General features: G+C 37.7%; 1 protein-coding gene across 1 annotated transcript in view; it reads right to left on the bottom strand.

Moving 5' to 3' along the window:
* The window catches only part of LOC150077337 (HORMA domain-containing protein 1-like), a 578,215-nt gene that overhangs the window by 549,855 nt on the left and 15,518 nt on the right, over positions 1 to 12,842 (bottom strand). Inside the window, exon 2 of the mRNA XM_090385860.1 lies at positions 218 to 290. Within this exon, the coding sequence (XP_090241986.1) occupies positions 218 to 265 (48 nt within the window). The 5' untranslated portion in view covers positions 266 to 290. The remainder of the gene's footprint in view (positions 1 to 217; positions 291 to 12,842) is intronic.

Raw genomic sequence — 12,842 nt, 5'->3', positions numbered from 1 at the left:
CTAATGCTAATGTTTTGGCACTGCAGAACTATACAATAAATGCATACCAGACTTTTGTCTTTTTTTTTTTTTTTTTTCTAAATGTAACTTGCATTTCAGTGGGTGATTATTGGTTTAGTCACAGTAAATATGTCTCTTCTTTTGATCACCTTGATTACCCTGTACATAGGGAGTTCGTACACATTATATACACATATACTATACAGAAAATACTTACACCAGAAGATTTTTGCCCTTCTTTAACAAGTTGACCAGTACAAGACATGTTGACAAACTTCAGAAAGCAGGGTCTATAAATATAACAAAATTATTTAGTATATTATTGTCATATATTGTACTTTATAAATAGCTTTATAGTTCTAGTTATGCTCATTATTATTATTTTTAATTTAGATAGAGTTTTTGTAGGTTACTACTTAATATACCATTGTTTCGTTCGAAACAATGGTATATTTGAACTGTGGTAAAAAGGTAGCTTCTAACGTAAAACTAGATAGTAATACGTATCACTGCATTTACGTATCTATTAGATAGCATAGTATTGATAATTAATCAATTAAATTTATTAATCTTATTAATTTTCAATGTTAATTTATTTATCATGCCCAGGACTAGAGCAGCAAAGCAAAGGGCACAAAGTAGCAGGAGTGCTGTGATGTGGGGGAGAATGGAGGGGCGATTCTCCAACACATCACAGCCTAAAAAATGTGCAACTTGTGAAATGTTTGCAGATATCTATGGAACAGAACAAGATCTAGCCAAGGAGGATGTCTTTGTATCTGCTAGGTGCAGTGTCAAGAAATTAGCCACCAATTTAGCATTCTGATGGGCGCTTATGAGAGTTGAAGAGACGGGTAGATGCTCTTGAAGGTATTAAAATGGGGAACCCATCAAATTCTTAGCTGTCCAACTCAATGCCAGAGCTCACTGCATCAGGCAACACAGCAGCAATCTCCAAAGCAGAATGCACTGGTCAGACAGTAGTTAATTATTGTCAGTAACTCTATTGTCAGGGAGATGGGTAATATATTGTGTAAAAAGGATAGGTGGAATTGAACCAGAATATGAATGCAGAGGGCAAATTTTCTCAGTGTGGTTTTTGTTTGTTAACAGGAGAAACTGGTTCTACAAATATGGGATACACTTAGATAGAATGGTGCAAGAGTGTTTGCTGATGCTTTCCAGGCAGCATTAGGTGAGTTGGAAAACTTATAGCTTGGAGGGATTCACAGATTAAAAGGTTAATAGTAGCAGCAGAAGTGAAAGTGATCCGTGCCTGCTTCTTTTAGAATGAGCAGTGGACTGGAGGGCAGGATGCTGGGGGGTTCAGGGACTGGTAGGAGTCATCATGAAACAAATAAATACATGGGCTGTGTTAGGGTGACTATGAATAAGAACAGGTTCATGTATACTTGCATCTACACCAATGCTAGAAGTACAGTAAATAAATCTGATGAATTTGAAGTGCTAGTCAAGACATCAAAGGCAGATATTGTTGGGATATCAGAGACATGGTGTCACACAGATATAAGCAGTGCAGAATTGGAATTTGGGGAGTACAATGTGTACAGAAAGGATACACAGGATAGGAAGGGAGGAGGGGTTATGCTATTAATTACGAAAAACATAAAATCTAAGGGAGTGCATCCAGTTCACATAGATGGACAGTGCAATGTTGAGTCAGTTTGGGGTGACATAAGCAAAGGGAAAGTAAAAATGAGAGGAGTGTGTTATAGGCCTAATGACTCTAATGAGTACAATGAACAATTGTACAGAGAGAGAGAATGGGCCAGTAAATCAGATTGTGTTATAATCACGGATTTTAACTTCCCCAAAATTAACTGGAACTTGTGGGTTGGTCACTCGCAAACTAGCAAGACTTTTGAGGATTTATTGGATGATTGTTTTCTACAGCATGTTCGAGAGGCAACCAGATGGTAATACTCTTGATCTGATTACAGCAGTGATTATTCATGTATAAAGAATATGCAGATAAAGGAACAACTAGGTGGCAGCGATCACAGTGTACTGATGTGGGATTTACTTAAAGATATAATTACCATCAGGGGTAAATGGAAGGGTTTTTGCTTCCATAAAGGTGACTATAGTGGTCACAGACAGTTTTTAAATTCTGTACAGTGGGACCATCTGATGATGTCACTAACAGCACATTCTAAGTGGGAAGCATTCAATGAACTAATCGTGGAAGTTACTAGGCTTTTTATACCGATTAAGAAATATTGTTCAAGGTTTAGGCCTAAACGGATGTCATATGAACTAATGAGACTCGTGGCAGAGAAGAAAAATGCATGGGATGAATATAAATTATCATGTGACACAGAAGCCTATGGCAGGTATAAGCTAGTCTGTAATCAAGTCACAAAGAAGATTAGGCACGCGAAGGCTGATTGCGAGAAGTCTTTGGCAAAGCATGCTAAGAAAAACAGCAAGGACTTCTTCTTTACTTATATAAACTCTAAAAGGAAGGGGATGAATCAGATTGGTTCACTTGATATCAATGATTTGACTGTTGATGATCCTGCTCAGATAGCTGATAATCTGAATGACTATTTTCTATCTACATTCACACATGAGGAGTTAAGGGAGTAAAATGCCAGAAGTCTATCAAACTGTAACAGGAGAGACTGCTTCTACAGGGATGGGATACACTTAAATAGAAAGGGTGCAAGAATATTTGCTGATGCTATTGAGGCAGAGTTAGGTGGGTCAGAAAACTGCTAACTTGGGGGGATACACAGCCTAATAGATTAACAGTAGCCACTGGCTGAAAGCGAACCTTGCATTGCTTCTATTGAAATGAGCAACAGTCTGGAAAACAAGATGCAGGGGATTCCAGAGACTACTGGGAGTAATTGCAGAACAAGTAAATACATGGGCTGTGTTAGGGTAGCTAAGAATAGAAACAGGTGAATGTATACTTGTGTGTACACCAATGCTAAGAGTTTGGTAAATAAATTTGAATTTGAGGTGTTGGTCAAAACTTCAAAGGCAAATATTGTTGGGATAACAGAGACATGGTGTCACACAGATATAAGGAATGAAAAACTGGAATTTCGGGAGTACAATGTGTACAGGAAGGATAGACAGGTTAGGAAGGGTTATGCTATTGGTTAAGAAACATAAAATCCAATGAAGTACAGCCAATCGACATGGCTGGACAATGCAGTGTCAAGTCAATTTTGTGTGACATAAGCACTGGGAAAGCAAAATTGAGAGGAGGAGTGTGCTATAGGATTAATGACTCTGATCAGTATAATAAACTGTTGTACAAAGAAAAACAGTGGGCCAGTAAATCAGAGTGTCTTATAATGGGGGATTTTAATTTCCCATATATTGACTGGAATTTGTGGTTTCGTCACTCACACACTAGAAAGGCAGTGATTCTTAATGCATGAAGAATCACTGCTGATAATCAGATCAAAAATATTGTTCTCCCCCTCTCTCTCTCTCTTGGCCTGTCTTGTTGCCTCTCTAACATGCTGCTGTATAAAACAGTCATCCAATAAATCCACAAAAAGTGTTGCTAGTGTTTGAGTGACCAACCCACAATTCCCAGTCAATATCTAGACAGTTAAAATTCTCCATTATAAGCCATTCTGATTTACTGGCCTCTCTATTTCTTCATATAATTGCTTGTTGTACTCTCACGTTTACTAGGCCTATACATTGCAGCAATTGGTAAATGAGACTGATATTATAAAAAAATAATGATCCTATGTATGTGTAAACTAGGCTTATTTACATACATATGTGTAAACTAGGCTTATTTACACATGTATATGTAAACTAACCTTAGTTTATTCAAAATAGCATCCTCCTGCATCCATGGATCAATTGGTGAGAGGCTGTGACTGGTATACTGCTGAATGAGAATTCAGCAGTATACCAGTCAAAGTGGTGGTGTAAGCTTTGGGAACAAAAAGAAGTCACATGGGGTTAATTCTGGTGAATACAGTGGATGTTACAGTACGCAGACTTTTTTGCTATCCAAAAACTTCCAAACAGCGAGAGGAGAGGTTATGGCTTGGTGCATTGTCATGCAAGAGGAACCAACTGCCATCTCCTCCATACTGAGGATGAACACGACTGATTCTCTGCAACAAATGTTTAAAAACTCCAAAAGTAACAATCTGGTCATTGAGCACAAACTCTTTGTGCACAATTCCCTTGCTATCTTAGAAAGTGATGAGCAGGATTTTGATTTTTGACCTAACTTGACGAACTTTTATAGCTTTAGGAGAATTTGCTGACTTCCATTCCAGACTTTGTCGTAGAGTCATCCTGAAAACACCATGTCTCATCACCCATAACGATTAAATTTAAGAAGTTGGGTTTGCTTTCAGTGGCCTCAATGAGTTCTCTGCAATGTTAAACTCGCACCTGTTGTTGACTGTCTATTAACGAATGCGGAACAAACTGCGCAGACCTTCATTTTCTTCAAATCCTGAGTTACTATTTGTTGAATGGTTTCCTTATTAATGCATACATCTTCTGAAATCATTTGAAACATTGCATTGGTGATTAGTAATGATTTCCTGCACCACTTTTTCAATCACCTCCAACATCTGAACTGTTTTCATTTCATAAGGCCATGCTGGGCCTGGATTTTCGTTGTCTTCCAGTGATTCTAGTCTATGGACAAAACACTTATGGCACTCAAACACACATGCATGAAACAGACAATTCTCTCCATACACTTGCTTCATCATTTGAAACATTCTCAAAGCACTTTTGCTCACCAGTCGAACAAAAACTTGATGTCTGCTTTTTGTTCCATTGTCCACAGACACGGGAGAGATGTAGTTCAGCTGACACTACATTCTGAAATGGCAGAAATTTCCAATTACCTTGACTGCAGATAAGCATAACATCAGTCTTGTTTTTCAATTGCTGCACTGTGTATAACAAACTCCTACACTCATTTTTGTTTTCCTAGTGCTTATATCACACCACACTGACTCAACACAGGCCATCCATGTGAACTTGATGCACTACATTAGATTTCATGTGCTTCTTAACTAAGAGCATCCCCCCCCCTTCCTGTTCTGTTTATCCTTTATATATACATTGTACTCCACATATTCAAATTCTGCATCCCTTATATCTGAGTGCCACATCTCTGATATCCCTACAATGTCTACATTTGATAACTTGATCAGCACTTCATCAAATTTATTCACTATGCTCCTAGCATTTGAGGATGCCGGTATACATGCACCTCTCTTATTCTCAGTTATTCTAACACAGCCAATGTATTCCTTGTTCCAAGGAGACCCATGCATTGCCTGAAATCCCATTGCCTTGCTTTCCAGGCTGCTGCATATTCCAATAGAAGGAGTGCAAAAATCACTTTCACTTCTGCCTGCAGCTATTGTTAATCTATTAGTCTGCATATCCTCCCAAACTAGCAATTTTCTGAACCATCTAATGCTGCCTCGATAGCATCAGCAAATATTCTTGCACTCTTTTATTTAAGTGTATCCCATCCCTGTAGAAGCATTCTCTCCTGTCAACAAGCAAAACCAAGCTGAGAAAAATTCTACCCCACAAGCCTTGCTCAATCTCTCCAGGAAAATTGAGTATTAGTATTAGTATTAGTAACGGCCGCATGGTGCAAGAAAGCCTATGGCTTATGCTGCACCAGCCAAAAAAAAAAAAAAAAAAAATCCGAACAAAACAATGATAAAGACAAAAAATAAATAACTAAATAATAATAATTAATAAATAAAAAAATAATAATAAAATAAAAAATAAATAAAAAGGAAATTAAACCTATCATCCTATGCGCTTCCCTTACCCGAAAGTACTATCCAGATGGCCTTTGAATTTCCCCAAACTGTCGGCCTCTACCACCCATGAAGGCAACTTATTCCAGTAATTTATAACTCGCTGGCTAAAATAAAACTTCCTGCAGTCCAATCTAAACATTTCCCCCCGTAACTTGAATTTATGTCCCCTAGTTCTAGCATCATTTATAATCTTGAAAATTTTGTCCTCATTCATTTTACTGATGCCTCTCAGAGCCTTAAACACCTCAATCAAATCTCCTCTAAGGTGTCTAGTTTCCAAACTCTGCAACCCACATATTCGAAGTCTTTCTTCATAAGGACGCCCTTTTGCCGATCTCACCAGGCGAGTTACCCTTCTTTGCACCCTTTCAAGAAGCTCGATGTCTTTCTTCAGGTGCGGTCTCCATACTTGAACACAGTATTCCAAGTGTGGTCTAACATAAGCCTTATATAATGGGATTATCACGTCCCTATCTCTACTTGCAAAAGTTCGATAGATCATCGATAGGACACCATGGGCCTTCCTTGCAACCTGTCTACAATGCTCAGAGAACTTCATGTCTGACCGTATCGTAACACCCAAGTCCCTTTCCTCCAGTACTGGGTTTAGTTGAACTCCACCAAGTGAATAAGTTTTTTTGGGATTACTGTTTCCCAGGTGTAATACCTTACACTTTGTTGGATTAAAGCACAGCTGCCATTTTTCTGACCATTCCTGAAGTCTATCTAGGTCTCTCTGAAGAAGCTCAGCTTGACAGTGATCATTAACTACTCTACCAATTTTAACATCATCTGCAAATTTAGACATCACGCCCTCTATCCCTTCATCAATGTCGTTTACGAAAATTAAAAACAACAGTGGTCCTAATACTGATCCTTGGGGAATCCCACTTCTTACATCAACCCAATCTGAGGAATAGCCATTTATCACAACCCTCTGCCTCCTGCCCTGAAGCCATCCTTCTATCCATCTAAGGATTTTCCCAGTGATTCCAACCTGTTCCAGCTTATAAAGCAACCGCTCATGTGGGACTGAGTCAAAAGCTTTGCTGAAATCTAAATAAACAATGTCGAAATTATTCCCTAAATCCAGCTCGTGAGTGACCCTTTCGAAATAGCGAACCAGATTTGTTAAACATGATTTTCCCTTTACGAAACCATGCTGAGTATCCTTGAGAATTTCAATTCGATCCAAATGATCCTGAATTCCACCCTTGATCATTGCCTCCATGATTTTCCCTACTACTGAAGTCAGACTGACAGGTCGATAATTTCCAACTTCACTTTTAGAGCCACCCTTATGTATGGGAGATACATTTGCACTTTTCCAATCCAAGGGAATCTCCCCAGAGTCTAATGATGCTCGCATAATTAGCCTCAATGGTTCAATGCACTCGCTTGCCGCCTCTCTTAAGATCATAGGGTATATCCCATCAACTCCAGGAGCTTTACTGGTCTGTAGGCTCGAAAGTTTTTTCATTAAATAATCTTGCGAAATTTCAATATCATTAATTACATATTTTTTAACTTCGCTCCCACAATTTCCCTTTGCCACAAAAGGCTTTTCATTTGTAAATATCGATGCAAAATAACTGTTGAGTTCATCTGCAACGGCAGCTGGTGTATTTATTACTATCCCCTTTCCCTTATGTAAAGGTCCGATCTGGTTTGTCCTGCTCTTCTTGGCATTTATATATGTGAAGAATTCTTTATCCCTCCTAAAGTGACAAGGGTCTCATCATATACTCCCTCCTATCATGTCTGGACAGAATTGAAGACTCTTTCAAATTTAACCCAAACTTGCAACATTTTCTCAACATTGCCCTTTACTTTTTAAGTAAGTCCTCAGATCTCCTACTTATGTCATTAGTGCCAATATGTACAACAATATTATCACCTTTTGTGCTCTTAAAAGATATCTGCTGTACAACAGCATCAACCTCCTCCTCCTCCTCCTCCCCCAGCAGACATACCCTGGTCCAATTCCACCTATCATTTTTTCACCATTTATTTTCCATTACCCTGAAAACAGTCACCAATAGCTACCGCCTGTGGGACCAGCACATTCTGCCTTGTGAGTTGCTGCAGTGTTTGCCTGATGTGCAAGGTCTGGCGTTGAAGTGAGGGCAGCTGAGAGCTTGATGGGCCCCCAATTTAATTCCGTTAAGGGCTTCCACCATTCTTCAAGCTCTCATCAGTGCCCATCAGAATGCTGAGTTGATGCCTAATATCCTCACACTCTTTACATTGGACACAGACAAAGACAACCCCTTTGGCTGTATCATGTCCCATTCAAGATAGATCCACAAATATCAAACAAGTAGAAAATTTCATTTCATAGGGCCATAATTTATAAGGCAACCTTCCCTCAGTTCTCCCACAATTGTGAGCCCTTTACTTTGCTGCTCTGGTCTGAGATATCATTTCCATTCAAATCCAATTTAATTGAGAATAATACACTAAACTAATACACTTAAATGCAATAATGATGCTATGCACAAGTAATGCATAATGTTATTAATGCATAACTGATGCATAGAAATAATTTGTATATGCTATATGGTTTACGTTATTATATATATTACGATATTGAGTTTCGATATACTTGTAAAGCTTCCTTTATGCTTGTAAAGTTATAAATTAATTATAATTATTATTAGCCATATGGTGCAAGGAAGCCTGAAGCTTATACTGCACCAGCCAAAAAATATTCCCTAGTTAACCTGAGAGAGAGAGAGAGAGAGAGAGTCAGAAGTAGAAATGAATCACCAAGAAAGAGAAGAATGATGATATCCAGCCCAGGACCCTTGGTGTGCCAAGTAGGATTTACAATACAGAGGTCCCGGGATTCCTAATACAGGGATCCCAGTCATTTTTTTCCATTATTTAAATACCGGTATTGATACAAAAATACTAGTTTTTTGGTACTAATTTAAAAAATAATTGTTTATGATTTAATCACCTTTTTGTGATTTTATAACCACCAATCAAAATAATAAATATTTACAAAATTATATACTGCAGCAGAATTTGGCAAATAAATTGTCATGCAATTAGATTCCGAGGCTCATTGGAACAGTTTATTGTTCATGTTTGAAAGCTTTTTGAGTTGAGATATAGTGTGAAGAAAGCTTTAACTAATTTAGATTCAATATTTATTTCTGTGAGGATGAATTTAATTTATTATCTGCACCTACATCTACATTAATGCCTATAAAGTTAGTGGTAGATGCACTATGCATCAAAGAAGCAAATCGTTTAACTGCAGGTGTTGCCATAAAACATATGATGAAACTCTTGCCAATTAAAATTCTGAAATAACTACAGAATTGGATACAGCATGAAACTCAGTATTTTGCAGAGGCATACAAATTTATCACAAGTTCTTAAGTATTTGCAAAGTGGGACACAATATGATAGCAAATTATTTAGTATTATTATTAGTAATGGCCATATGGAGGAAGGAAGCCTAAGGCTTATGCTGAACCGGGGGGGGGGGGGGGGGGGGGGGGGGTAAAATAATAATAAAATAAAATAAATAAATAATAAAAGAATAGCATTTCTCTCCTCCCATCCAGCTGATCTTTGAATTTCCCCAACCACCCATGCAAGGTAACTTATTCCAGTAATTTCTAACTCGCTGGCTAAAATAAAACTTCCTACAATCCAGTCTAAATCTACAGATAAAGAAACCATTAAGTGGCAGTGATCACAGTGTGCTGAAGTGGGATTTACTCAAAGAGGTAACTACCATCAGGAGTAAAGAGAAGGGTTTTCGCTTTCATAAAGGTGACTATGGTGGTCTGAAACAGTATTTAAATTCTATATGGTGGGACCAACTGATGATGTTACCAACAGCAAATTCAAAATGGGAAGCATTCAAAGAAATAATCTTGGAAGCTACTAGGTTTCTCATACCAACTAAGAAATATTGTTCAAGATTCAGGCCTAAATGGAGGTCAGATGAACTAATTAGACATGTGGCACAAAAGAAAAATGCAAGGGACACATAAATTAATGGGTGACACAGAAGCCTATGATAGATATAAGCTGGTTTGAAAACCAAATCACAAAGGAGATTAGGCAGGCAAAGGCAGACTACGAGAAATCTTTGGCAAAGGATGCAAGGAGTTCTTTACTTATGTAAACTCTAGAAGGAAGGGGATGAATCAAATTGGTCCACTGGATATTGATGGTTCAACTGTTGATGATCCTGCTCAGGATTCTTTTATGTTGCTGAATGGGTTATGCCTGGAAAACTTCATGATATAAAGCTAGCTGGAGGAGCTGGGGCATGGTATATCTACTTCCCTGTTGACACCTTGTTGTCCAGGCTATGCTGAATTCTCCATTCGATGAATTGTTGTTTTAGGGTGGACATTTAATGGCAAGGGCTACTATGGCCAAATTGCACTTAAAACTGAAATGATGATCAGCAGGTATAGAAAAGAATTCAGTAGTTATACAATCTGATTGCTTTTCAATATGCAAACAGGTTATTTAAATTGGCATCATCTCCAATGATGTGGCTTCTGATTAGTGGTTAAGTTAGTGAGGATCCAAAGGAAGAGATCCCAGCAGTATGACAACGAGCATATTCCAGGATATGTTTTACAGTAAGTGGATAATGGCAATGTCAACAGCGTGATGGATCATCCCCAAGAAATAAAAACAGTTGTGTTAAATGGATGTGACAAATTTGCATTCTTACCAGTACAGTAAAGTTGGATTTCCATAATTGTGGTATCTACTTTATTTGTAGCAAGTTATTACAAGTTTGGATAGTCCACAGTTGAGGCCATTGTTCATTACACAGTTGTTGTATGATTAGTTTATAATCAGTGGAGGGAATCAGAATGGAGTCAATGTCTACAGGGTTTCCTGCTGCATTGATCTGCATGTTAATGAGATTGGTGAGGGAAATAAAAGATTGCTCTTACCAAGAAAGGCTGAAGTTCTGCAAATTGCAGCATCTGGAGACTAGGCACCTGCAAGGTGATCTGATTGAGGTGTATAAGGTTTGTAATGGTTTGAGCAGGCTCAATGCTGATGAGATTCTTCCTCTTACTCAGATTACAAACCTGAAGGGGCATAAATTCAAATTGAGGAAAGGCGGTTACAGAATAGATGTGCAGAAATTTGCCTTTAGCCACTGGGTGCTTGATTGCTGGAACAAACTTCCATCTGTTGTTGCTGTGGAAGTTGATGGATTAAATAAATTCAAGGAAGAAGTGAACAAACTTTTGGAGCAAATATATGGGTGAAATGGGAAGGGTGTTTTTTTTTGGCTGATGCTGTAAGCTTGCTTTCTTGCATCATATGCCTCTGCTAATGTTAATGCTTGTTCCCCAGGATTCCCACGTATCCAAAATGTAATGGCCTGTTTATTGTCACCGAGCTCAAATATTCAAGACCTGATTTATCTCAGTAGTGGATGTGAATTTTGAAAATTGTTTTCCAGCACCACTGCTGAGCTCATTCAATGAATTGCCCATGCAGGTTGTCCAATAACAGAACTTTCACTCCTATTATGGACAACTTGGAATTTTTAGGCTATTTAAGTTGAAATGGTAAATTAAATATCCATTAAATTAATAAAATATCCACAATTAACTGATAGGAAATTTGGACCAGAGAGAGAGAGAACTGAGTTTAAAAGAAGTTCTGGAAAATTTCTTAGTTGAGAGAGAGCAACAGAGACAGCAAATAAATTTAGCAGAATGAAGTAAAGAGAATCTGAGTCAAAGGTAGGACATTCCCAGTTTCTGGGGAATGTCCCCAGAAACTGGGGATTCTGGGGCATGTTCCTGGAAAGGTGACTTACAATTGATGAAAATCATTGTGTACTTCAGTTTACACATGATGCTCAATTTACATATTCAATGTATTCTTAGAAAATCATACATCAAAGAAAGCTGACAAGTTGCCTTCTTCTTTTCACCATGAAGAATCTTATAACAAACTGTGACATCATAAAGGCCTCTGACAATATTACTGCTTCTTTCAGCATTGGGATGGAATCCTCTATAACTACAAATTGTTTACCTGCCCTCATCATGATGGTATTGGAAATTATCATCACTAACATTCCTTTCTTCAAATTACATTTGTGCCTGCAACCCAATCAAATCATTGGTCATAAGGTCTTCTCTGTGAAATTCCAAATTGTCACACCTTCAGTATTGACTTCCAGGTTAAGATGTTTTGCCATGTGTAAAACTCCTTTTGTGACATTTTCTTAAATTTTTTGGAAATCTTCATAGTCATGGACAAACCATGGGCAGTTTTTTCGAACAACCTCTTATAGTGGACTACTTGATATCTTTCCAACTTACAGCAATTTCTCACTGCCACAAGAATATCATACCACAAAATTGCATAAGAGTTGTTTCTGCTTCCATTTCAACAACAGCGGCAATAGTCTGAGTCATGGTTCTTCTCAAATAATACAAATTAAAAGTGAAAATGACCACTTAATCTATAGACTGTTCTTTTTCATCCCACCAATTCCAAGAGCATCCTCACTTGACTTTCACTTTTCACTCATCTGAACCACATGATAAAAATCACTTCTACAAGTTCTTATTCCACTAAAACTATGAAAACTGAGAGCACGTAACTAGAACCAAAATGTGCTTGTGACTGCTGAAATATACTGACAGCAAAACCAAAACTTTTGTTTTAGTTTTATTCAAAATTTATAAGGTATATTAGCTTCTAATCTCATAAATAAATAAATTTGCTGTTCATACTCCAGACAAAACAATCACAGGAATCAGGAGTGTACAATTACTGTACTCGGTTACTAGAAAAACATTATCATGCACCAAAGATGCAAAACTCTAGATATGTGTAAGTATACTCGACAAAGGTATCAGTATAGAATATAATCGTCATGCAACTGAGCAATAGGTGCATTCTCATTCCAGGCCAATATTCTGCAGAATACATTATAAGCTCTTTCTCCAAATGGTCAATTAGCAAATTCACTAAATCCAGTACAATTTAAACAGATTTATTGATAAGGTCTTA

This window comes from Mastigoproctus giganteus, chromosome 12, assembly GCF_048544385.1.
Source record: "Mastigoproctus giganteus isolate SK-2022 chromosome 12, ASM4854438v1, whole genome shotgun sequence".
Lineage (NCBI taxonomy): Eukaryota > Metazoa > Arthropoda > Arachnida > Uropygi > Thelyphonidae > Mastigoproctus > Mastigoproctus giganteus.
This window is presented reverse-complemented; position numbering and strand designations above follow the sequence as displayed.